General features: G+C 46.4%; 1 protein-coding gene and 1 long non-coding RNA gene across 3 annotated transcripts in view; one reads left to right on the top strand and one right to left on the bottom strand.

The window, feature by feature from the left end:
• Positions 1–27,862, bottom strand: part of phf14 (PHD finger protein 14) — a 139,202-nt gene that overhangs the window by 1,978 nt on the left and 109,362 nt on the right. The window contains exons 17-18 of one of the 2 annotated variants that reach the window (XM_061759199.1): positions 24,417–24,534; positions 14,571–15,342 (exon numbers count right to left, since the gene is read on the bottom strand). In XM_061759199.1, coding sequence (XP_061615183.1) covers positions 15,133–15,342; positions 24,417–24,534 — 328 coding nt within the window. In that variant the 3' untranslated portion in view covers positions 14,571–15,132. Of the gene's footprint in view, positions 1–14,570; positions 15,343–24,416; positions 24,535–27,862 lie in introns of those variants that run through there. The other variant, XM_061759200.1, reaches the window with a different exon arrangement.
• LOC133470639 (uncharacterized) overlaps positions 9,987–27,862 on the top strand; it is a 27,419-nt gene continuing 9,543 nt past the window's right edge. The window contains exons 1-4 of the long non-coding RNA XR_009786038.1: positions 9,987–10,803; positions 14,374–14,645; positions 15,826–15,856; positions 15,938–16,016. This is a non-coding gene — a long non-coding RNA (uncharacterized LOC133470639). The remainder of the gene's footprint in view (positions 10,804–14,373; positions 14,646–15,825; positions 15,857–15,937; positions 16,017–27,862) is intronic.

The raw sequence follows: 27,862 nt of genomic DNA, 5'->3' as shown, positions 1-27,862 counted from the left end.
AGGGGGAGGATCTCATTCTTGACCTGGAGAGGGCACTCCATCCGTTTCTGACTGAGGACCGTGACCTCAGAATTAGAGGTGTTGATTTACATTCCAACCCCTTCACATTTGCTTTTACCGTAACATTAGTTCCCCGGTCTGGCTCTAAACGGTCAGCAGACTATGTATTAGCAATGGGGAGAATGTATGCAATGTGGAGGATTGTGTGTGTTTACATGAAAGTCACATTTTTCATGTGACTCTACAGCTCACGACTACCACAATAACGTAACGTTAATAGCGGAGTAAACACAAGCGGCAGCTCTGCTTGCTCGGAGTACCTCCGATATGTCCGTGAATCACCTGAAATATTGCTGTTGACATCAATGTGGAAACAATCAATGATTGTAGAAGCCTGTGCGTGTGATCGTGAGAGAGTAAGAAATTCAATTCAGTCTTGTTTTGTTGCAGGGAAGTACGCTGAGATGAAGGCTGACTAGTTTTGAGCGTAATATTAGCTCGCTGGTCCTGCTACAAATGCTGAGCAGACTCAAATGGGAGAATGTGTGTTATGTTGAGAATAGTATGGATAGGCTCCAGCACGCACACGACCCTAGTGAGGATAAGCGGTAAGGAAAATGGACGCATGGATACATACAGTGTATAGGCATTGCTTCACACAAAGTCTCACTGCATATGGATTGGAGGCGTGCCACCACCGTGCCGATCTTTTCTCTGTCTCTTAGCTTCATTCTCTCTTCAGCTGCATGTTACGTCATGCCAATCAAAGCACTTCCCGTTCTACGGTGCTTGATTCAAAACAAAGCATGAGTTTCAAAATAAACTGAACTAAAACCTGCGGGCCAGTTCTGGCCTGTGAGCCATACGTTTGACAGGAAGAGAAGTGGCTGTTGGGAAGGGGAGCAGAGGGAGATGCAGTGTTCTGAGTGCTCTCAGGTTGCTTTTCGTAGGTTGGCAAGCCTTCGGTGCTAACATACATTTTATATGAGTGTGAAATGCCACATTGTTCATTTGTTTTGAGGTTTTTATAGATCAGGAGCAGCATGTATCTGATGTCATGTGAAGCACAGAGAGACTGAGAAAAAGCGTCAAAATGAACCCTAGGTGGCAACAAAGACCAGCTTCAATGCTGCTTGGCTTTATATCGCCACAAAACAGCACGCCTGTGCCAATAAATTCACACTGTAAAGGAATCTCAATGTATGACACGGCCTGTAGTTTATTAGGATTACAGCAACTTTATCAAGCTCATAGGCTTCTGAAGAATTTCCAGTTTGTCTTTTTGGAATGCCTAAAGTCCCAGCCACTTATGTCTTGTCCATGTGTGCCTTTGTCTCTCTTCAGACTGTTTGCATTCAGTTGCTTTTCTCCCTCTCTCTCCCCCCCTCTCTCTCTCTCTCTCTCTTTCTGAATATTGTCCTGTGTTGGATCATTGATAAAAACAGTGACTGAGCAATAAAGGGTTGCTAGTTACCTGGTAATGCCGGTACAAATTTGTATTTATTTTTTATTTTTTCACAATTGTGCAAAAAGATGCAGAGTCCTAGAAATTAACGCAGTATGTATGACTAATATAGCAATGACCATTGTGCAAATGGCGCTGAGACTTCAAGGAATGTATGCAGTTTAAAATGACTACGAGTGCGATAATCTGGAAACAATGTCGATTGTGCAAATGTTGCAGATACTTCTCAGTCAGTGTGCAAGTGGGGTAGATGCAACTCTGACATGAGTGGCCAGTATTGGTCAACAACAGATATGCAAATAGTGCAGCGTGGTGAGACTACTACAGTGAGTCCACGAGTAATATATAATTGGCCTGACGGAAATGTGACAACAAACTCAAGACAAAAAATTGGCAGGATTTTGCCATGGAATTGTAAGTTAGCTGTTTAAGAAGTTGATGGCAAGAGGGAAGAAGCTGTTGGAATGTCTGCTAGTTTTAGTTTGCATTGTTCGGTAGCACCTGGAGCTGGAAGAGCTGGTGACCGGGATGCGGAGGGTCCGAGAGGATTTTGCACGCTCTTGTCTTAGTTCTGCCAGCGTGCAAATCCTCAAAGGTGGGTAGGGGGGTACCGACAATCCTTTCACCAGTTTTGATCGTCCGTCGCAGTCGGAGTTTGTGCTTTTTTGTAGCAGCACCAAACCAGACTGTGATAAAAGAACAGGACTGATTCGATGACTGCTGTGTAGAACTGCCTCAACAGCTCCTGTGGCAGGCCGTGCTTCCTCAGTAGCCGCAGGAAATACATCCTCAGCTGGGCCTTTTTGAGGATGGAGTTGATGTTGATCGCCCAGTTCAGGTCCTGAGAGACTGTAATTCCCAGGAACTTGAAGGTGATGCCTCCTGAAGTCCATAAACACCTCTAGAGTCTTGAGCGTGTTCAGCTCCAGGTTGTGTTGGGCGCACCACAGCTCCAGCCGCTCCACTTCCTGTCGATATGCAGACTCGTCACCGTCCTTGAGGAGGGCGATGACAGTGGTGTCATCTGCAAACTTCAGGAGTTTGACAGCCGGGTGTGTTGAGGTGCAATCGTTGGTGTAGAGAGAAAAGAGTAGCAGAGAGAGGACACAACCTTGGGGCGCCCCGGTGCTGATGCTGTGTGTGGATGAGGTGGCCTCCCCCAGCCTCACCTGCTGTGTCCTGCCCGTCAGAAAGCTGTAAATCCACTGGCAGATGGCAGGCGAGAGGCTGAGCTGCAGAAGCTTGGAGGAAAGGAGTTCAGGGATGATGGTGTTGAACGCAGAACTGAAGTCCACGAACAGGGAAAAGCTGCCAATCTTCCGGTCCTACTGCAGTAAAAAGATTGCCGACAAACACATCCAGCCCAACCACATCACCAACATGGACGAGGTGCCGCTCAATTTCGACATCCCGGTGAGCCACACTGTAGAGAAGAAGGGGAACACCACGGTAGCGATACGCACAACGGGACACGAGAAGTCGGCTTTTACTGTTGTGCTTGGTTGCCATGGTAATGGACAGAAACCGCCACCTATGGTGATTTTTAAGAGGAGGACGCTGCCTAAAGAAAAGTTTCCAGCCGAAGTCATCGTTAAGGTCAATCGAAAGGGTTGGATGGATGAGGAGAAAATGAGAGAGTGGGTGAGTGAGGTGCACGTAAAGAGACCCGATGGTTTTTTCCACGTGTCACCGTCCCTGTTGATCTGTAACTCTATGCGCGCGCATCTCACAGCCGCTGTGAAAAACCAAGTGCAACTAAGACTGGGAAGCAACGTCGGGCAAGTTACGCCACCATATGTGAATGGATTGTGGATGCTTGGGCTAAGGCTAAGGAAAGCTGGCATCATTGCTGAACAGCCCCCCGGCAACGAGACTGACTCTGACAATGACGAGAGGGAACCCGGCATGTTCGATGGACAACTTGCCGAGCTGTTCATTTCGGATACAGAACATGAGGACTTTGATGGATTTGTGGATGAGGATTGATCCAAAAATAACGTGAGTACATTGTTAAATACTTCAATAAACTACAACCGAACTCAGTTTTGCTCCCGCTGCCTTTTTAAAAACATTGTTTTAGCGTGCATGCATGCTACCGTATGTTTTAAGCTAGCGTATGTTTTACCATGCCTGCGTCCAATAATACGGTGCGCCTTATGTATGTGTTAAATGCAGAAATAGACCCCGTAACTGAGGCTGCGCCTTTTAATACGGTGCGCCTTATGGTCGTGAAAATACGGTACTCAAATCAAATCAGTATTCAGATAGTATTTACCTTTCTTCAACTGTAAAGGATTCCATCCATCCATCCTTCCATTTTCTACCGCTTATCCGAGGTCGGGTCGCGGGGGCAGTAGCTTTAGGAAGGATGCCCTCTCCCCAGCCACTTCATCCAGCTCTTCCGGGAGGATCCCGAGGCGTTCCCAGGCCAGCCGAAAAACGTAGTCTCTCCAGCGTGTCCTGGGTCGTCCCCAGGGTCTCCTCCCAGTGGGACGTACCCGGAACACCTCACCGGGGAGGCGTCCAGAAGGCATCCGAATCAGATGCTCCAGCCACCTCATCTGGCTCCTCTCGATGCAGAGGAGCAGCGGCTCTACTGTGAGATCCTCCCGGATGACCGAGCTTCTCACCCTTTCTCTAAGGTAGAGCCCGGACACCCTGCGGAGGAAACTCATTTTGGCCGCTTGTATCCGGGATCTTGTTCTTTCGGACACGACCCACAGCTCGTGACCATAGGTGAGGGTAGGAACGTAGATAGACCGGTAAATGGAGAGCTTCGCCTTTCGGCTTAGCTCCTTCTTTACCACAACGGACCGATACAAAGTCCGCATCACTGCAGACGCTGCACCAATCCACCTGTCGATCTCCCGTTCCATTCTTCCCTCACTTGTGAACAAGACCCCAAGATACTTGAACTCCTCCACTTGGGGCAGGATCTCATCCCCGACCTGGAGAGGGCAAGCCACCCTTTCCCGACTGAGGACCATGGTCTCAGATTTGGAAGTGCTGATTCTCATCCCAGCCGCTTCACACTCGACTGCGAACTGCTCCAGTGAGACTCGGACGTCATGGCTTGATGAAGCCAACAGAACCACATCATCTGCAAAAAGCAGAGGTGCAATACTCAGGCCACTAAACCGGACACCCTCTACGCCTCAGCTCCACCTTGAAATTCGGTCCATAAAAGTTATGAACAGAATGGAGGAGTCCAACCCTCACCGGAAATGAGTCCGACTTACTGCCGAATATGCGGACCAAACTCTGACTCCGGTTGTACAGGGACCGAACAGCCCATATCGGGGGGTTCGGTACCCCATACACCCGAAGCACCCCCCACGGGACTCCCCGAGCGACACGGGTGAACGCCTTCTCCAAGTCCACGAACTCCCATGCACCCTCGAGGACCCTGCCGAGGGTATAGAGCTGCTCCACTGTTCCACGGCCAGGACGAAAACCACACAGCTGCTTCTGGATCTGAGATTCGACTTCCCGACGGACCCTCCTCTCCAGCACCCCTGAATAGACCTTACCAGGGAGGCTGAGGAGTGTGATCCCCCTGTAGTTGGAACACACCCTCCGGTCCCCCTTCTTAAAAAGGTGGACCACCAACCCAGTCTGCCAATCCAGAGGCACTGACCCCGATGTCCACGCAATGTTGCAGAGGTGTGTCAACCAGGACAGCCCCACAATATCCAGAGCCTTTAGGAACTCCGGGCGAATCTCATCCACCCCCGGGGCCTTGCCACCGAGGAGCTTTTTAACCACCTCGGTGAAGTTCAACCCCAGAGATAGGAGAGCCCAACTCAGAGAACCCAGACTCTGCTTCCTCATGGGAAGGCGTGTCGGTGGAATTGAGGAGGTCTTCGAAGTATTCACCCCACCGACTCACAACGTCCCGAGTCGAGGTCAGCAGCGCCCCACCCCCACTATACACACTGTTGGTGGTGCACTGCTTGCCCCTCCTGAGACGCCGGATGGTGGACCAGAATTTCCTCGAAGCCGTCCGGAAGTCTTTCACTATGGCCTCACCGAACTCCTCGCTTACATGGGTTTTTGCTTCAGCGACCACCAAACCTGCATTACGCTTGGCCAGCCGGTACCCATCAGCTGCATCAGGACTCCTTCTTCAGCTTGACGGCATCCCTCACCATTGGTGTCCACCAACGGGTTCGGGGATTGGCGCCACGACAGGCACCAACCACCTTGCGGCCACAGCTCGGGTCGGCCCCCTCAGCAAAGGAGGCGCGGAACATGGTCCACTCGGACTCCATGTCCCCCGCCTCTCCCGGAACGTGAGCAAAGTTCTGTCGGAGGTGAGAGTTGAAACTCCTTCTGACAGGGGATTCTGCAAGATGTTCCCAGCAGACCCTCACAATACGTTTGGGCCTGCCACGTCGGACCGGCATCTTCCCCCACCATCGGAGCCAACTCACCACCCGGTGGTGATCAGTTGACAGCTCTGCCCCTCTCTTCACCTGAGTGTCTAAGACATGCGGCCGCAAGTCCGATGACACAACCAAAAAGTCGATCATCGAACTGCGACCTAGGGCGTCTTGGTGCCAAGTGCACGTGTGGACACCCTTATGAACATGGTGTTCGTTATGGACCATCCGCGATGAGGACAGAAGTCCAATAACAGAACACTTCTCGGGTTCTGATTGGGGGTGGGGGGGGGGGGGGGGCGTTCCTCCCAATCACGCCCTTCCAGGTCTCACTGTCATTGCCCATGTGACCATTGAAGTCCCCCAGCAGAACGATGGAGTCCCCAGCTGGAGCGCTCTCCAGCACCCCCTCCAAGGACTCCATTTGGTGCATAGGCACAAACAACAGTCAGGACCCATTCGCCCACCCGAAGGAGGAGGGAGGCTACCCTCTCTTCCACCGGGGTGAACCCCAATGTACAGGCGCCGAGCCGGGGGGAAATAAGTATACCCACACCTGCTCGGCGCCTCTCACCGTGGGCAACTCCAGCGTGGAAGAGAGTCCAACCCCTCTCGAGAGGACTGGTACCAGAGCCCAAGCTGTGCGTGGAGGCGAGTCCGACTATATCTAATCGGAACTTCTCGACCTCACACACCAGCTCGGGCTCCTTCCCTGGCAGAGAGGTGACATTCCACGTCCCAAGAGCCCCATAGGTGCAGGCCCGGACACCAGGCGCTCGCCTTCGAGCCCCACCTCCAGGCCTGGCTCCAGAGGGGGGCACCGGTAACGCACATCCGGGCAAGGGAAAACTTGAGTCCATAGTTTGTCATCATCATAAGAGGTCTTTGAGCCGTGCTTTGTCTGGTCCCCCACCTAGGACCTGTTTGCCATGGGTGACACTACCAGGGGCGTGAAGTCCCAGACAACTTCGCTCCTAGGATCATTGGGACACACAAACCCCTCCACCACGATAAGGTGACGGCTTCGAGGAGGGGTGTAAAGGATTCATTAAGCAATATTTTAAAATTGGATTTTCAGTTGTCTGAGCATTTGTAACAGGGTTGTGCCAAAGACAGCAAAATATATGCTAAGAGGAATACAATATCTCATAAAAGATGTACCGGTCATGGTTCAGCTAGATGAATCAAATTATGTGATGGTTTATTGACTCTTCTTCTTAAAAACAAAACAAAAAAAGATCAAATAAATGGTCTGCTTTTCAGAAATATTGGTGACTAAATTGTCCTCCAATTCTGGGATGACAGAATTTTTTGCTACGACATTTTTTGAAGATCTGTTCTAATTTTTAATATATACAACACTGGGAAAGGGGATGCAAATTTCGACATTTATATTTGTATGCATGTTCTCAGCAAGGCGAACAACAGTGTGTCAGTGCTTCCAAATGTGATTGTTTGGTTTCAATATTAAATCATGGGTTTACCGTTTATTTCTATTCTATTCTAGGAGTGGGTTTTCTACACTGTATATACATTTTCCTTAAAGTGCTGCTTTCTGCAGCTGGGCTTTATTCTTTTTTTTAGGAAGGCTTTTGTGGCGGTGCTTAATAGTTTTTACCCTGCTTAGTGGTTGCTTAAAATACTGTTGAGATCAACAATCGGCGGTGTGTATGTACACTTCTGTTAAAAGGGTTATTAGAAATGAGCTTGGTCCAAAGAAATAGATCCCCAGGCGGCCGGGACACAAACAGTAATCACACACTACTAGCGCCACAAATTGGCTCCTGAGAGGCGAACGGGCGTCCGGAGCTTCTAGTTAAAGTGATTGAAGCGACTTCTAGCCATTGATTTCCCCTTCATCATCAGCAATCTGCTGGACACCCTTGACCATATTCTGTCGTCCCAGAGGGCGAGTAGAGCTGCTCTTACTTGCCTTTAAATTCACATTAAACTGTGGTTATACTTTGGCCATGTTGAAAAGACAACCGCCATTGATTGGATTATCATTCCTTCAGGATCGCAGAATGCTTGAGTGAAAGCCAGACATTAAAAAAAATTATAATCATTTCCAAGCAGAAGACAAATAAACTAAACTACGATATGTTCTCAAATAGTGTTTCAATTAGTTGCCAGGTACATTGAACACTTAAACTAAAAAAAAAACACTTCTCCCAAAATAGATACCTCCTTTCCCCCAATCAGAAGCTCCCACCGGCTGCCGATGTGAACAAACAAGCCACCAGAGCGTCAATGGAGCACTCGCTAATTTCATTCGATATGTAAAGAAGAGAGCGGCACGGTGAGCGACTGGTTAGCACATCCGCCTCACAGTTGTGAGGACCGGGGTTCAATCCCCGGCCCCGCCTGTGTGGAGTTTGCATGTTCTCCCCCGTGCCTGCGTGGCTTTTCTCCGGGCACTCCGGTTTCCTCCCACATCCCAAAAACATGCATGCTAGGTTGAATGAAGACTACATTTCTCGTAGGTGCGGAACTACTACACTCACAAGCTAGAATGGCTGGTAAGACAACTGTTCTTCATTATGTTTTAAAAAAATGTTGGACTTCATTCAACCACAGTGTATACGCGCAGATTAGTGTTTAAATCGTGGGTACACAGGTCCAGGGCAAACATGCAAACTCCACACAGGCGGGGCCGGGATTTGACCCCCCCGGTCCTCAGAACTGGAGATGTGCTCACCAGTCGGCCACCGTGACATTTAAAAAAACTAACAATAACAACTCTGTTGACGAACGTTCTAAAGAACTGTGAAAAAGACACTTCTCATCACTTTTATCCTCATTCAGTGTGTGCTTGTATTTGCATGTATGTATCCGGCGCTGGCTGTCTGTGTGCAGTACGACATCGCTCACCGAGCAGGAAATGCAATCGGACCGCTCGCATTTCCTAGGTTATCCAAGGCCTCGGTTATTGTTTCAAATCCCGACGATAATCTGATTTCGAATATGTTTTTCTATGATTTTACAGGTGCAAATTGATCGATTCGCACACACACCGCCGGTGCGGTGCTCGCTTGTGACGTAACACCGATCGACATGGCCCATATATTTTCTGTCGCTTCCAATGCTAATTTCATGAACTTTATCAAATACATTTTTGCTGTGCTATATTTATTCTTTACTACAGTGTATTTGAACAACATAATATGCAGCGTTTGTTTATTCTCGCCTCTTTCATTGTTTTTTTTTGGTTTTTTTAAGCATTTATTAATGAATGAGGTCCATTGACTTTATATAATAGCGACTGAAAAAATGTTTAACAAATCGGATTATGTCTTATCTCTAGTACTTAGCAATGCTTTCTTTCTATTTTTTTCCCCATATATAGTATATATACAGCACTCTATTTGAGAGGAAGCCTTTCCTGTAAAATAGATACCTCTTTCGTGTACCATTGCGGCTAACTCATTTGGAGTCGGTTCCTCTTTCGCAGCTATAGCAATTTATTGATACAACATTTTGGAGTGTGTATGTAGGAATTTTTGCAGACATTTGGAAAGTGACTGTTCAATGACAGGGCTTGGTTGGTAATCTCTGTTAAACTTGGGGTCTAATTGAATACACTGCAGTGAAAAAGTCAAACATGCCCGATGTAAAATCGAGTTCAGTACTTTTAAGATCACAACAAAACATTAAACACGAAGGGCTTGCTGAGTAAAAGCGGCTCTATGGCTGTGAAGCAGGGAATTTTCCAAGGAGCAACATTTTCAACAGCAATCCTTTTCATGATAAGTACTGCATCCCACACAAGTTCACAGTCGAACACTTTAAATGCTGCCTGGGCAGCTTTAAGAGCTTTTGGCATTTCAAACCTTTTATCCACGTCTTCTGGTGTGATTCACCATAGCGCCCAGCATGCAAGGCAGCGCCGCAAGAGTGTAAATAAAGCCTTAAACTAGCACGCCCTTGGTACTGTAACCGGCATGAATTAAAGACCATTCGTATATTGCGGCAAGATTGTGACTTTATTACTGAAATCAATTCAGCGAGGGCCAGGGGCGAGAGAGAAGGGATGAAGCCTTGGTCACAGCAAGGTTTATCTAAGCGACGCAGGCAGAGAAAAACACTGTGTCTATAATGAACTCAAGCCTTTCTGATTCAAGGTTTTATTGCCTCTATGCACAACCGAAACACGCAAATTCCTGAATGTTCTGGCAACTGTAAATCAACAGCTTCTCGGTATTACCAAATCCCCTACACCTCAACAATACAAGACGATTGTCATCAAAACTATCATTCGTTATCAATCAAGAACTTCTGGCAGACATTTCAATTTACTGTGACCTTTTGTAAGAAAAACGGCACGAGCAATATCAACAAGTCAGTCCTCCTGAGCCTTTCCTTCGACATGAACTACAACAGGCACATTTGTGTGCTTTGATTTGATGAGATCACAGGCTTCAAATAATAAAGCAGATGCAGTTTCACTCAAAGTTATCTGACAGCTTAATTCTATTCTTAATTTATACAAGATGGTCTGATTGTAAATGATAATGGCAAAACAAATTCCATTTTAAGAAAACGCACAAAAAGAAAAGAGTTTTTGGAGTAAATTGGTAGGTCGAGTTGAAACACATTGATCCAAAAATATTAAGCCAGCTTCATGTCCCAGTCTCTGGAAATCACTATTTAGTTGCTACACATTAAAAAAATCATTCATGGTAGGTTGATTGCAGACTCTAAATTGCCCATAGGTGTGAATGTGAGTGCGAATGCTTGTTGGTTTATATGTGCTCTGCGATTGGCTGGCGACCAGTTCAGGGTGTACCCCGCCTCTCGGCCGAAGCTAGCTGGGATAGGCTCCGGCACTCCCGCGACCCTCGCCCTCGTGAGGAGAAGCGGTACAGAATATGGATGAAAAAAAAAAGAGAATGGCAACTTGTAACTCAAAGATAAGAGAGACATCAACTTTCCGACACCATGCAACACTCGGTGCAGGTAAGCTACTCTAACTTCAAATCAGGTATGGACGGAATTGAAAACACATTCGAATGATAGACAAGACGGAGACCTTTATTATTTAACCAGGTAAAAGCTGATTGAGATATAAAATCTCTCTTTCAAAAGCAACCTTGCAAAGAGGCAGCAGAAATTATACAGTACTAGGGCTCGACACTAACTTTTGCACTGGTAGCACATGATTTGGTCGCACCCTTTTTTGGGTACTTACGGCATGACCATGCATGCTGATGCATAGTTGTCTTAATTGGCATACCGTAGTTTTATGGAGCAAAGATTGAGAGTGAATCGAGACATGATACTGTTTGCAAAATATTTTCCTGGGAACAAGAGGTTTGCCTGCAACAAGCAGCGGCTGACAATACAGGTCAATTATTTTATATACCGGGTGAATTCACATTTTAAATCATGGCTCAGGAAGGCTTTGGATACAGTAAATCACTCTGTTCTTCTTACCAAGCTCTCAAAATTGAACTTCTCTCGCAAGGCTGTGAGCTGGATTGAGTCATATCTGCATGATCGAACACAATCTGTATCAGTTAACAACTGCAGATCTGAGTCTCTGAGGCTAACCTCTGGAGTCCCTCAGGGATCAATATTAGGCCCCCTTTTATTTAGTCTTCATATCAACGATTTGCCCACTGTTTGTTCTGAAGCTGAGTGCGTAATGTATGCAGACGACACGGTTTTCTTTGTTCATGGTCGCTCCAAAGATACTGTTGCTGCTAAACTCACTAATACGATGTCCTGTGTCACAACTTGGTTGCAGGAGTGCTGTCGACAGTTTGTTTCTAAAACTGTAGGCATGTATTTCACTAAAACAAACAGAGTATCACCTGACCCCGACATACTTGTTAATGGAGAAAAAAAATGCAAATTGTCAGCCAATACAAATATCTTGGGTTAATAATAGATTCACAGCTTTCCTTTAAAGCCCATATTGACAAATAGTGCAAAAACATGAAATTAAACCTCGCAAATTTTCATGCAATTCGAAATGAAATGTCAACTGAAGCCGCAAAAATGTACTTAGTCACTTTTAACTATTGCATAACCAGTTGGTGCCAGGCTGGTCAGAATGCAAAAAAAACATTGGAAGTTTTGAACAAACAAGTAATTAAAGTGATGGATAAAAAACCAAGGCACGATCATCACTGTGCAATTTAAAAAAAAAAATGCAGTCTTTTAAACTGGGACAGTCTTCACATATTTGCAGATTTCAATTATATTTCTAAAGTACTGCATGATTTGGCTCCAGCTCCTCTGGCTGAGTTCATCAGCCAAAGAAACTCGAGGCTCTTGTCAGAGGTGCCCGCCGTCTCATTCCTCTGCGCAGGAGCACTTTCACTAAGTCAGCCTGGTCAGTGAGTGGAACTCAGTACCTGAGGTTAAACTGCTTACAACATACAAAAAAACGGAAAATGTGGCTAGTTAACACCTATAGCTAAAAGACAAGTATGTTATGATGTTTTCATGTTATGATCAAATGATTTTGTGGTTTTATTCTCTCTTAATAGTATAGTAAGTCTTTGATTAAGTATCCTGTATGATATTGTCTTGTCGATGTCTTTGACTGCTTTTTGACATCATGGCCAGGGGACTACAGATGAAAACCCGCCTTCTGGCTAATTCTGGCTTTTTTAACCATGTGTACTTCATGTGTTTTATGAAATTGCATTGTCCCCTTTCAAATCAACGGATTAACGATGGCTAAACTATGATGAATTGTTACCTGATCAAAAGTAGTCATAAACTTGCCTCAAATGCCAATCAACCACAACAAATTCACGCCAATTGCAAAATGGTTTATCTTCACATTTGTGTATGAACTAATTGACATAAATACAAAATAATTATGTAAACTGTACATGAAATTCACATTTGAAATCAGACAAGAGGTTGTAAGGGACATTTTGTATATTTTCATGTTGGAGACCAAGTTGACCACTAGGTATCACCATTGTATCTGTTCACATGCAAAGACGCTAAGACGCCACGTTGTTTGTTTTATTATTTGGAATGGATGAAACATACAGAATTTGGACACCGTTTTGAATGCCAGGCGGTACTGAGAAGACCACTAACAATGAGAAAGATACATAAAGGCAATGACGATCGAGGACTTGTTTCATGAACTTGAACAAGCACGTCAAACCCTGCCTGTCTACTACGACCCTCAGTGGCTTTAACTTGGACTTATTAGGATTAGTGCATAGAGCAAAAGACAAAAAAAACTTTTTAGTTTTGAAAAAACTCTTTGTTTTTGTTTGCTGTAATAAATTAGGTGTTGGCTCCAAGTACACACACCAACAGTCATAAATTCATAGATAAAAATTATTTAAAATAACAGCGATATTAAAATATATGGCATCTGATTTAAAAACAGTGACAAGTAATTCAACAAATGTGTCAAGCGGAATCCGGTCAGACAATTTTGGTTTAGCTTGCAGTGAGTTCCACGCATAACCAAATGCCTTGTTGCCCAGCTCTGTGAGGACACGAGAGACTATCAGAGTAAGGAGGTCATTTGATTGTAAACTGTATTCTCCTAGGCTCCTGGAGCCAGATGAATTCCAAGATAGGATGGGACCAAACCTAGTAAGGCCTTATGAATAAATTCGTCAATAAATTTGTAGATCTTCTAACAGAAAGGGGTCACCATTCGATTTTTTGGGGGGCCGAAATGCAACGATGATTCTGATTTTTCCATCCAGTTACAAACCTCAAAGCACAATGATACACAGCGTACAGTGAACATAGACGTGGCTGGTGCATGCACACACAGTTCATCGCCATGATCAAGTAATGGAAGAAAGGTGGCTGACACACGGCGTTTCTATTCCTAAAGTAAAGACCAAATTTGACTTGAACCGTGGTACTTGAAAGTTAGACGATCATCAATCTGGAAACCCAGGCATTTATAACACGAGACAAGTTCAATGGCTGCACCCTGGCAAGTGAAAACAGGGAGATTTGACAACAAAGTAGCCCTGGACACGAGCATAACCTTTGTCAGACAGGTCTGAACAACATTAAAGGACGACTGAAAAAGAGAAAACTTGTGCAACAGATGATGCGAAACTAATTATTGTGTCGTCTGCATGAAAATGATAGAAGGCAAGTTGACTCATTTTATGTTGCTACGTCAGGGCGTTACCCATATTTAATGTGGCCGATCCAACCATAAACTAATGCAAGGTAATGGACTGAACTGGACTGTAAAATGTTAGAGCCATTCACACACACACTAATATAGTGGACACGAAAAACAATGTATGTCATTTTGAAATCTGATGTTTCCATACATTTACTCCCATATACAGGATATTTCAATATTTATCTTTACAGTCACATTGGCAGCTGTAAACACACAAGCAAATGATCAAATGTTTCTCAATAACCAATATACATTTGATTTCATACGCTAAGTGGCTCATTGAACTTTGATAGGCATAAATGCATTTTTGGGGTATTATACATGCATAGTAGGCAAAATGTATCGACTCGGTTTTTGATTTTAATACTTTTTCTATTTTTTTTTTATTGAAGGTGAAAGTGGGACTGCATCAGCTGATGGCTAGGCTGACAGATGTGGTGAGACTGGAATACCCACGGACAATGATGTTCGCAGATGACATTGTGATCTGCAGTGAAAGCAGGGAGCAGGTGGAAGAGCATTTAGAAAGGTGGAAGCATGCGCTGGAAAGGAGAGGAATGAAGATAAGCTGAAGTAAGATGAGCGAGGCTACAGGGACAAGAGATAGTGGCGGTGGAGGACTTTATATACTTAGGGTCAACAGTCCAGAGCAATGGGGAGTGTGGTAAGGAAGTTGTGTCTACAAATTTATGTTTAATGTATAGCAAATATTATTTCTATTAGTTTGATTCAACCTTCACAGGCTTTATTGTTATGTTGTGACTACCAGCGTCATATTGTGCCTAATACTTGTTCCTAGTTATGTTGTGACTACGAGTGCAGCTGGACATACATACTTGTTTGCTTTCCTTCTCTGTCTCTCTCACTTCGATATAACGGTGGGGTTTCCTGTCTGGGCTTTCAGTAAGGGATGACAACTCGTAAGACGTGTACCTTTTCCTCTCTTTGCAAAGACTTTGTTTATAAAACAGTGGGGAGGCCAGCCATGATGTACGGATTAGAGACAGTGGCACTGAAGAGACAACAGGAAGCAGAGCTGCCGGTGGCAGAAATGAAGATGTTGAGGTTCGCTCTCGGAGTGACCGGGTGGGATAGAATTAGAAATGAGCTCATCAGAAGCTCAGCCAAGGTTCCATGTTTTGGAGACGAAGTTAGAGAGAGCCAGACTTCGATGGTTTGGACAGGTCCAGAGGAGAAATAGTGAGTCTATTGGTAGAAGGATGATGAGGATGGAGCTGCCAGGCAAGAGAGCGAGAGGAAGACCAAAGAGAAGGTTGATGGACGTCGTGAGGGAAGACATGAGGGAAGTTGGTGTTGGAGAGGAGGATGCAGGAGATGGGCTTACGTGGAAAAGGATGACCCTGAAAGGCACAAGCCGAAAGGAAAAGAAGAAGAACATAATTAATCATTCCGACATGTTTATAAATTCATACATCATTCATATCTCAGAAATGTATTATCTATTTTGCTGTCTGCTACCGTGTGAATGCAAAATGGCTGTCTTATCCTGCCTGGCACTTCAGCTCACAGATCCTTCTGGCGTATTGCAACAAAATAATTCAGCTTTCGTTTCTGTGGTGTTAACGGTAATGACAGCTTGCGTGACAAAGGCACCGTTTGTAAAAGAACCCCAAAAAAACATGAAGATGCATTTGTGGTAGTTTTCTTTGGAAAAGGCATATTAAGCAATGGGAAAAAAATCCTATGCAGTATATCCTAAAATGTCATTCGTATCTTCAGAAAATAAGTTGCAAATGATAATAGTGAAGACATTTTAGCATTCAAAGTTAAAGTTAAAGTGAAAATACGACTGCATCTCACCTTTGTGTCTTCATGCTTGGCAGAACAAGAACCTTCAGTTGACTGACTTTTCAGGTGCATAAGAGTTTGGAGGAGATTAATGTCTGTACATGAATAGACACAGTGCTAAAAAGTGTTTCTTTGTTCGAATCACAGTGGGGAGTACAAAGAGCAACATCTTCCACACTCGTTACTGCATAGCTCTTCTTTCGGATGCCACACATCTCCCTCTCAAGTAAGAGCCGATTCTTTGCAGCAGACTGAATTTGACTGGCTACTATCTCTGCCAACAGCTGCATCTGTTTCGGAACGATCACTTAATAATCTGCACTTAATGTTGGCATTTAAGAATCTGTCTCCCCTCACAGGAAAAGGTGGCACATGGGTTGGCATTTAAGGCAGATGATAAAGGTTTTCTTAAATACAGCTCTCATCACAGATTGCTTTTCAGACGCCCTTCGTGGAGTCAATTATCTCCCTCCACTTGCTATTACGGATACACTCTCAACACATTATGCCTTTACATGAGGTGTTCTCAAAAATGGCACATTCTTAACAGACTGCAAATATAGACTTTGCTACATTAGCAGTGATGTACAAGCCTGGCCATCTTCTGTCCATTTGTTGCCTAGCTCTATTCATTGTGATGAATTGATGATGTTGAACTGCAAAAATCATTTGGAATATATCATCAGAGTAGACACACGACCCACTTGTAACATGTCTTTTAGCTGGCTGAACATATAGTCTTTGCTCAAGAAAGAGAGATTTGTTTTTATGCTAATGAGTCACATACTGTACATCGCGTCTATACAGCATACGTAATCGCTGCCTTGTTCTGGAGGCAAAGTGTATCAAGAGAGCCAATGCCCAGAGGTTATTCCATTTGATGTAAACGTGGGAGGAAGAAATGCGTTCTGTGGGATATTTTCAAGGGACTGTGCAAAGAGGTGGCACAACGAGGAGAATAACAGAGCATTGTCAAATAAGCCAGTCCGAATGGACTTGTCTTAGCTGTAAAAGTTCTGGAAAATAAAAAGTATATTTGAACAAAGTCTATACTCGAGGTGAAATAGTAAAAGGGAATGTAGTGAAAATTGTCTCGGGAAAAATGCTCCAAAATTCAAGTTGTACCGATCTAACAGCTGTCACAAATGACATTATGAGAACTTATTCATCTGCAAATCTCATGAGAAGTTGTGACAATAAGCATCCAAACGATTACCTGATTGTTTTGATTAATTTTGGGATGCTACCACTGAAGAGGAAAATAACGAAGAAGGTGATGATCAGAGGACTAGAAATGGAACTACCTGTGAAGTGCAATATGGTTAAAGTGACATCAACATTACTAATAACTAGATGAAAGTACACCACAAAGTGGAATGTCCATCCGTGCTTTTTCTGCATCACTTGTCCTCATTAGGGTCACAGGTGAGCTTGAGAGGGGTACATCATGGACTAGTCTTGGTGGTCGCTCAATCGCAGGCAAAGTGAGATCATCTGATGGTGTTGCACAGTTAATTCGTTCAAAGTGTTAATACACACTGTGATTGGCTGGCAACCAGTTCAGGGTGTACCCCGCCTCCCGCCCGAAGATAGCCGGGATAGGCTCCAGCAGGCCTGCGACCCTAGTGAAGAGAAGTGGCTCAGAAAATGGATGGATGGATGGATGTTAATATACAGCGGCTAACTCCATCCATCCATTTTCTTCCGCTTATCCGAGGTCGGGTCGCAGGGGCAATAGCTTTAGCAGGGACGCCCAGAATTCCCTCACCGCAGCCACTTCATCCAGCTCTTCCGGTGGGATCCCGAGGCGTTCTCCCAGGCCACCCGGGAGACATAGTCTCTCCAAGGTGTCCTAGGTCGTCCCCGGGGTCTCCTCCTGATGAGACGTGCCTGGAACACCTCACCAAGGAGGCGCCCAGGAGGCATCTTTATCAGATTCCCGAGTCATCTCATCTGGCTCCTCTCAATGCGGAGGAGCAGCGGCTCTACTCTACCCTCATCTATGGTCACGAGCTGACCCACAGCTCGTGACCATAGACGAGGGTAGGAACGTAGATCGACCGGTAAATTGAGAGCTTCGCCTTTCGGCTTAGCTCCTTCTTTACCACAACGGACCGATAGAAAGTCCGCATCACTGCATACGCTGCACCGATCCGCCTGTCGATCTCCCGTTCCATTCTTCCCTCACTCGTGAACAAGACCCCAAGATACTTGAAATCCTCAACTTCGGGCAGGATCTCATCCCCGACCTGGAGAGGCCACGCCACCATTTTCCAACTGGTCTCTGATTTGGAGGTGCTGATTTTCATCCCAACCGCTAAAGTGAGAGTTGGAGAGAACGGCTTGATGAAGCCAACAGAACCACATCGTCTACAAAAAGCAGAGATGTAATACTGAGGCCACCAAACCGGACCCCCTCTACCCCTCAGCTGCGCCAATAAATTCTCTCCATAAAAGTAATGAACAGAATCGGTGACAAAGGGCTCACCTTACCGGAAACGAGTCCGACTTACTGCCAGATATGCGGACCGAACTCTGATGCCGGTTGCACAGGGACCGGACAGCCCGGATCAGGGGGTTCGGTACCACATATTCCCGAAGCATCCCCCACATGACTCCCGTGGGACACGGTCAAACTCTTTCTCCAAGTCCACAAAACACATGTAGACTGGTTGGGCGAACTCCCATGCACCCTCGAGGACCCTGCCGAGGGTGTAGAGCTGGTCCACTGTTCCACGGCCATGACGAAAACCACACTGCTCCTCCTGTATCCGAGATTCGACTTCCTGATGGACCCTCCTCTCCATCACCTCTGAACAGACCTTACCAGGGAGGCTGAGGAGTGTGATCCCCTGTAGTTGGAACACACCACCCCAGTCTGCCAATCCAGAGGCACTGTCCCCGATGTCAACACAATGTTGCAGAGCCATATCAACCAGGACAGCCCCACAACAACCAGAGCCATTAGGAACTCTGGGAACTCCTACCAGTGTGGTCGCCTCGGTAACGCGCTCTCTAGTATTGTTTTTGTTTTTGTGTTTTTCGTCCGTATTTGGAGACCTTACACGACTCACTTACACAAGGGGAGACCTGCTAACCATCAAGGAGGCTACTCCGGACTTTCTGTCACCAACGTTCGCAAATCCGCTCTGTTTTTTCCCCGAGTTACTTACCGGAGCGGCGTCCGCGGTTTTCGCCGCATGGAGACGGAAGCGGCGCCACAGAGGGAAACGGGCCGGCATTCAGGTGAAAATCCGCAAGAGAGGACACAGATTAGCGTTCCCGTCGATCCACCTCGCGAATGTACGCTTCCTACCCAACAAAATGGACGAGCTTCATCTTCTGTTAAAGACCAGTAAAGACTTCGGACGTTCCGCGGCCATGTGCTTCACGGAGACCTGGCTTTGCGACGCTGTACCCGATGGCGCTGTTATGCTTCCCGGTTTCCACATTCATCGAGCGGACCGCGACATGGAATCATCGGGGAAAACAAAGGGCGGCGGGATATGCCTCTATATCAACGAAAAATGATGTACGGACGTCACGGTGCTCAGCACACACTGCAGCCCGCATTTGGAGTCGCTATTTTTAAACTGTAAACCATTCTACTCGCCACGTGAGTTCGCATCATTCATCCCGACTGCAGCCTACATCCCGCCTCAAGCAAACACGAACGCCGCACTGCTAACGCTCGCCGAACAAGTCAACGAAATTGAAAAAAAACACCCGGACTCACCCCTCATTATTCTCGGGGACTTTAACAAAGCTAAACTCGACCACGAACTCCCTAAATACAAGCAGCACATCGACTGTCCTACCAGGGAAAATAATACTTTAGACCACTGCTACACTACGGTAAAAAACGCATACCGTGCAGCCCTGGGCTCGTCTGATCACTGCTTAATTCACTTAATACCGACGTACAGGCAAGAACTTAAATGCGCGAAGCCTACAGTGAAAACAGTGAAAAAGTGGACAAATGAAGCCAAGATGGAACTTCAAAACTGTTTAGACTGCACAGACTGGAGTGTCTTTGAAAATTCAGCTGGCAGCCTGGATGAATATACGGACACTGTCACATCCTATATCAGTTTCTGTGAAGAGGTTTGTGTACCAACAAAATCTTTTCGCACATTCAACAACAACAAGCCGTGGTTCACTGCTAAACTTAAGCAGCTTCGCCAAGCTAAGGAGGACGCATATCAGAGCGGGGACAGGGCCCTGTATAATCGAGCTAGAAACCAGCTTACTAAAGAAATTAACATTTCAAAAAGAAACTATGCAGCAAAGTTGGAGAAACAGTTTAGCGCAAACGACTCTAAATCATTCTGGCATGCATTCCAATCGCTGACGAATTACAAGCGATGATCCCCCCAAGCTGAGAACAATAGCACACTAGCCAACGACTTGAATACCTTCTACTGCAGATTTGAAAAGGACAGTCTCACACCACACACCCACCCGGCCGCACCCGCGACCACAATCACACCTCTGACTTCTGCGTTAACCATTCATGAACAGGATGTGAGACGCATCTTCAACCAACAAAAGATTAACAAAGCGGCAGGCCCGGACCATGTGTCCCCATCCTGCCTCAAAGTCTGCGCGGACCAGCTCGCTCCAATCTTCACTCAGATCTTCAATAGATCTCTGGAACTGTGCGAAGTTCCATCCTGTTTCAAACGCTCCACCATCATTCCAGTCCCCAAGAAACCTGCAATCTCGGGTCTGAATGACTACAGGCCTGTCGCTTTGACATCTGTGGTCATGAAGTCCTTTGAACGTCTCGTGCTGGACCACCTCAAGAGTGTCACAGGTCCCCTGCTGGACCCCCTGCAGTTTGCCTACCAAGCAAACAGGTCTGCGGATGATGCAGTCAACATGGGACTGCACTTCATCCTAGAACACCTCGACAGTGCAGGGACCTACGCGAGGATCCTGTTCGTGGACTTCAGCTCAGCGTTCAACACTATCATCCCTGAACTCCTTTCATCCAAGCTTCTCCAGGTCAGCGTCTCACCTGCCATCTGCCAGTGGATTTACAGCTTTCTGACAGGCAGGACAAAGCAGGTGAGGCTGGGGGAGACCATCTCACCCACACGCAGCATCAGCACTGGGGCGCCCCAAGGTTGTGTCCTCTCTCCGCTGCTCTTCTCTCTCTACACGAACTACTGCACCTCAGCGAACCCGACTGTCAAACTCCTGAAGTTTGCAGATGACACCACTGTCATCGGCCTCATCGAGGACGGTGACGAGTCTGCATATCGACAGGAAGTGGAGCGGCTGGAGCTGTGGTGCGGCCGACACAACCTGGAGCTGAACACGCTCAAGACTGTAGAGATGATCGTGGACTTCAGGAGGCATCCCTCGCCACAGCTGCCCCTCACGTTGTCCAGCCGCCTTTATTTCAACCGTCGAAACCTTCAAGTTCCTGGGAATTACAATCTCTCAGGACCTGAAGTGGGCGACTAACATCAACTCCGTCCTCAAAAAGGCCCAGCAGAGGATGTACTTCCTGCGGCTTCTGAGAAAGCACGGCCTGCCACCGGAGCTGCTGAGACAGTTCTACACAGCGGTCATCGAATCAGTCCTGTGTTCTTCCATCACAGTCTGGTTCGGTGCTGCTACAAAAAAGGACAAACTCCGACTGCAACGGACAATCAAAACTGCTGAAAGGATTGTCGGTACCCCCCTACCCACCATTGAGGACTTGCACGCTGCCAGAACTAAGACAAGGGCGTGCAAAATCCTCTCGGACCCTCCGCACCCAGGTCACCAGCTCTTCCAGCTCCTTCCCTCAGGTAGGCGCTACCGATCAATGCAAACTAGAACTAGTAGACATTCCCTCTTGCGATCAACTTCTTAAACACTTGACCTACAATTCCATTACAACATGCTGGCAATTTTTTGACTTGAGTTCGTTGTCACATTTCTGTGGGGCCAATTATGTATTACTCGTGCACTCACTGTAGTTGTCTCGCCATGCTGCACTATTTGCATATACTGGCCACTCATGCCAGAGTAGCATCTGCTCCATTGTACACTGTTTGAGGACTATCTGTAACATTTGCACAACCAACATTGTCCCAGATTATCGCACTACTCGTCACTTTAAACCGCATACACTCCTTGAAGTCTCAGCGCCCCTTGCACAATGCTCATTGCACCGGTCTATTGCAATATTAGTCATTCGAACTGCTCTAAGTGGTAGAGGACTCTGCATCTTTTTGCACAATTGTTTTTTGTCATTGTCTTTATGTCTCCAAAGTGTTCTGTAAATTGACTGTCTGTTGTACTAGAGCGGCTCCAACTACCGGAGACAAATTCCTTGTGTGTTTTGGACATACTTGGCAAATAAAGATGATTCTGATTCTGATCCATCCCCTGGGCCTTGCGAGGAGCGTTTTAACCACCTCGATGACCTCAACCTCAGAGATAGGAGAGCCCGCCTCAGCGATCCCAGATTCTGCTTCCTAATGGGAAGGCGTGTCAGTGGAATTGAAGAGGTCTTCGTAGTACTCTTCCGACCTACTCACAATGTCCCGAGTCGAGGTCAGCAGCTCCCCATCCCCACTTAATACAGTGTTGATGGTGCACTGCTTCCACCACCTGAGACGCCGGATGATAGACCAGAATTTCCTCGAAGCCGTCAGAAGTCTTTCTCCATGGCTTCACCGAACTCCTCCCACGCTCGAGTTTTTGCCTCAGCCACCAAAGCTGCATTCCGCTTGGCAAGCTGGTACCCATCAGCTGCCTCAGGAGTCCAACAGGCCAAAAAGGCCCAATAGGACTCCTTCTTCAGCTCGACGGCATCCCTCACCACTGGTGTTCACCGACGGGTGTGGGCGTTGCCACCACGACAGGCACCGACCACCTTACGGCCACAGCTCTGGTCATCCGCCTCAGCAATGGAGGCGTGGAACATGATCCACTCAGACCCAATGTCCCCCACCTCCCCCGGAACGTGGGTGAAGTTAGCTGGGGGTGGGAGTTGAAACTCCTTCTGACAGGAGATTGTGCCAGACATTCCCAGCAGACACTCACAATGCGTTTGGGCTTGACAGGTCGGACCGGGATTTTCCCCCTCCATTGGAGCCGACACACCACCGGATCGTGATCAGTTGACAGCTCCACCCCCTCTTCACCCGAGTGTCTAAGACATGCGGCCGCAAGTCTGATGACACAACCACAAAGTCGATCATCGAACTGTGGCCTAGGGTATCTTGGTGCCAAGTGCACGTGTGTAATCCCTTATGCTTGAGAGCTTGCCTGCAGAATGATGGACTCCCCAGCGGGAGCGCTCTCCAACACCCCCTCCTCGGACTGCGAAAAGGGTGGATACTCTGAACTGCTGTTTGGGGCAGAGACACCAACAACAGTCTGGACCTGTCCAAAAGGCGGAGGGAGGCTACCCTGTCGTCCACCTGGGTGAATCCCAATGTACAGGCACCGAGCCGGGGGAAATAAGTATACCCAGACCTGCTTGGCGCCTCTCACCGTCGGCAACTCCAGAGTGGAAGACCGTCCAACCCCTCTCGAGAGGACTGGTACCAGAGCCCAAGCTGTGTGTGGAGCCGAGCCCGACTATATGTAGTCAGAATTTCTCGACCTCGCACACCAGCTCGGGCTTCTTCCTTGCCAGAGAGGTGACGTTCCACGTCCCTAGAGCCAGCTTCTGTCGCCGGGGATCGGATCGCCAAGGTCCCTGCCTACAGCAAACTCATATTTATGCTTTTGAATCTCACACATAGGGATGCGAGGTATATTCAGTATGCAGTAGATGGTACAAATTCTGCCTACGGTGTGTGTGTGTGTGTGCGTGTGTTTATATACATATGTAATACTGTTAGCGAGAGAGAGAGAGAGAGAGAGCGAGAGAGACCACTCTACCGACCAATCGCCATAACGCTTGTTGACGGAGATGGAGGAGCTGTCACCTGCCAGCACAGTTGTTTTCTTTAAACCCAGCATGGAGCTTGTTAAAAGAAACGGTGCGTCCAAGTCAAACAGTCAGTCATGTTCCCTGCTTTCCCGGCTGCTCGGTAACTATACTGGCGGAATGCTTGGCACCATGTTGACTTGCTCTGAACCAGCTTCAAGCTGCGGCTGTCTCACAGCGCGGCTAAACTCTGACCTTCCACGGTGAAGACTTTGAGACATCTTACAGTATGTAAGTCATTAATCCTCACCTTTATGGCAGCAAATAAGATACACCTCTGACAAGTATCATCATCACTAATGGGCAACGAGAAGTAGCTAAGCATTTGACACAGCGGGCAAGAAGAGACAGCAGAAGAAGATGGAAAAGCCATGCTAACTGAGGATAAGCGGAACGGAAGATGAAGGAATGAATGAATCTTATTATACTTTGGCTCACTTATATTTATGACAGTTGAGAATATATACTGTTACAACAATATATTGTTGTTTGTAAGGTGACAGTTTGACCTTGGAACAGAATCATTCAAATAAATGTTTTTAAAGACAAACACATTTGGATTAGATCGTGTCGGACCTCAGAGGTCCCACTCCAAACACATGCTGGCAGCAGGTCATCTAACTGCTCAAGTAGTTTGTCCTCCATTGTTTTCACGAGCAGGCACACCCACACAGAACGTTCACTCACCTTGGAGGAAGATATGTCACATTCCTGGCAGATCCAACCGTATCCCGTCTGCTTGGGGGATTTCTTCAGTGGAGGGTCCAGACACCCGAAGTGGTAGCAAAGGTGGCACTCATCACACCTGAGGTACACACACGGGTAGGGCATGTTATGCCTCGTGCTAATAAATTCAGATTCTTCAATGATGGGACCAGTTGAGGGGTGATGATTGATGATGACTATAGAGATAGCTGTGATTCATGACAATTTGTTAATGTGTCCTTGTTCCGCGAATCAGACCCCAGCATTTACCTTAAACAGCTATTGACTGCCCACTAGTTCATATCACCTGACAGATAAATACCATACGACTGTCAGATAAAAATCATCCTGCAGCTGCAATTTGCTCAGCATAAGTTACTGACGAAATGAACTTCGGCTCGGTGGCAAATTTGTGGAAGAAAAACCTAGGTAATACATGTTGGACTCTTAATCATCAATATTTTGATTTGGTGTCAATTCATCACTGTACAGCCACAGTTTAAAGAGTCTCGTAGCCAACATTTTGTCTCCATTTCCATATTCAGTCTTAAAAAAGGTGTCATGTTTCTGCAGTAATAACTTTGTCTCTGCATGGCATAAAAGTAAAACAGATGGGGTTTTTTTTCACACCATCAACATGCTTCATTGTCATTATTACTTCAACGAAGCACAAAGAATTATGGAGGAACTTGTGCTTTTTCTTGCGTTTTTACCGACAATAAAAAATTTCCAGATTATGGATCATAATGATCCATAATCTGCAAATTTTGAGGTTGATTTTTCATTGTTAAATTCTGACTGGATATGACACAAATGGAAAAAAAGTTTTTTTAAAGGAATGATATCAAAATATTGATATCATTTTAAACTGCCCTGGTAAATTCTAGCATGATTTAGACCACTATAATTAACTACACGTTTATTGGATATTAATGAACTGAGAAGGGTAATATATATATTCATTTTGAACGCTTTTGACACATAAACAATATTCTTTTTGGGGGGGGAACACTGGTGTCATTTCCAGCTATATTTATGCAATGACGTAGATCAACCTACAGTGGAAAAGCGAATGACGGTGCACATTTTCGGAAACAGCCCATCACCAAGTGTGGCAATATATGGGCTTAGACAGGCTTCAAAAGAAAATGGCGATTAAAAACAAAAAACACCTTGTGGAGCAACACTTCTATGTTGACGATGGTCTCTTTTCTATCTAACGATGAAGCCATCAATGTCCTGAAGGAAGCTCAAGAAGCATTAGCTACTTCCAAGATGGGGCCTAACTGTGTGGTCGCCTCGGTTACGTGCGCTCGAGTATTATCTATGTTTTTGTGTTTTTCGTTCGTCTTTGGAGACATTGTGTGACTCACATACACAAGGGAAGACTTTCTTCCACCAACTTTCACAAATCGGCTGAGTTTCTTCCCCGAGTTACTCACCGTAGCGGGGGTCGCGGTGTACAGAGCATGGAGGCGAAGGTGACGTAGGGTGAAACGTGCTGGAATTCAGGTGAAGCTCCGTAAGAGAGGATTTCGAATGTCGCTCCTGTCCTCTCTGGAACTGTACGAGGTACCGTCCTGCTTCAAACGCTCCACCATCATCCCAGTCCCCAAGAAACCTGAAATCCCAGTTCTGAATGACTACAGGCCTGTCCTTTGAATGCCTCGTGCTGGACCACCTCAAGAGAGTCACAGATCCCCTGCTGGACCCCCTCTGCAGTGTGCCTACTGAGCAAATAAGTCTGTGGACGACGCATTCAACATGGGACTGCACTTCATCCTGGAACACCTCGACGTACGCGAGGATCCTGTTCGTGGACTTCAGCTCTGCATTCAACACCATCATCCCCGAACTCCTCTCCTCGAAGCTTCTCCAGCCCAGCATCTTGCCTGGCATCTGCCAGTGGATTTACAGCTTCCTGACAGACAGGACACAGAAGGTGAGGCTGAGGGATACCACCTCATCTACATGCCACAAGAATGTGTCCTCTCTCCGCTGCTCTTCTCTCGCTACACGAACGACTGCACCTCAACGCACTCGGCTGTCAAACTCCTGAAGTTTGCACATGACACCACAGTCATTGGCCTCATCAAAGACCGAGATGAGTCTACATATCAACAGAAAGTGGAACAGCTGGAGCTGTGGTGTGGCTGTCCTGTTTCAACCGTCGAGATATTCAAGTTCCTGGGAATCACAGTCTCTCAGGACCTGAAGTGGGAGACCAACATCAACTCCATCCTCAAAATGGTTCAGCAGACGATGTACTTCCTGCGGCTTCTGAGGAAGCACGGCCTGCCACTGGAGCTGCTGAGGCAGTTTTACAGAGCAGTCATTGAATGAGTCATGTGTTCATCTATCACAGTCCGGTTTGGTGCTGCCACAAAAAAGGACAAACTGTCTGTAACGGACAATCAAATCTGCTGAAAAAACTGTCGGTATACCCCTACCCAGCCTTGAGGACTTGCAGGCTGCCAAAACAAAGACAAGAGCATGCAAAATCCTCTTGGACCCTCCACATCCTGCTCACCACCTCTTCCAGTTCCTTCCCTCAGCAAGGCACTATCAAATAATTTAAACTAGAACTAGCAGACATTCCCACAGCTTATACTTGCATATCTGTTGTTGACCAATACTGGCCACTCATGTGTCTGAGAAGTATTTGCACCATTTGCAGAATTGACATTGTTCCAGACTATCGCACTACGAGTCACTTTGAACTGCATACATTCCTTGAAGTCTCTGCACTACTTGCACAATGGTCACTGCACCAGACTATTTTTCTACTTGTCATTTCAAACTGCTCTAAATTGCCAGAGGACTCTGCATCATTGACGCATGATTATTTTTGTTTTTTTTTTTTTTTTATTTTGCAGCAGTCTGGCTGCACTGTGACACAATGCTGTCTCTCAGAAGTCATCCAGGTAGTACAGTACTGGTTTGGGCAACAAACTCACGTTTGTCGGTGGATATATTGTTGTGTGTGTGGTGTGCTGTGTTGGTCATCTCGAGTACACCACACACTGTAAGAGCAGTAAGAATTGATTGAATTAGTTGAGAATTAATTGAAGACTAAATTGCCCGTAGGTGTGAATGTAAGCGAATGGTTGTTTGTCTATATGTGCCCTGCGATTGGCTGACGACCAATTCAGGGTGTACACCGCCTCTCGCCCAGAGTCAGCTGGGATAGGCTCCAGCATGCCTGCAACCCGAGTGAGGACAAGCGGTACGGAAAATGAATGAATGAATGTGTGCGGTTTCTTACATTCTAAAAATTGGTTAGGATGTTTAACATCTTTACAAACAGTTGTGTAGCAGGCAACAAGAAACACCTCTGATGAAGTTACACTTCCTTTAATTGTTTTGATTGTGGGTACACTACATACTGCCATACATACATACTGTACATGTTGATGCATGTGGGCCCC

Source organism: Phyllopteryx taeniolatus, chromosome 21 (assembly GCF_024500385.1).
Source record: "Phyllopteryx taeniolatus isolate TA_2022b chromosome 21, UOR_Ptae_1.2, whole genome shotgun sequence".
Lineage (NCBI taxonomy): Eukaryota > Metazoa > Chordata > Actinopteri > Syngnathiformes > Syngnathidae > Phyllopteryx > Phyllopteryx taeniolatus.
Note: the sequence above shows the minus strand (reverse complement) of the source record. Positions and strands in the feature narration are given on the sequence as shown.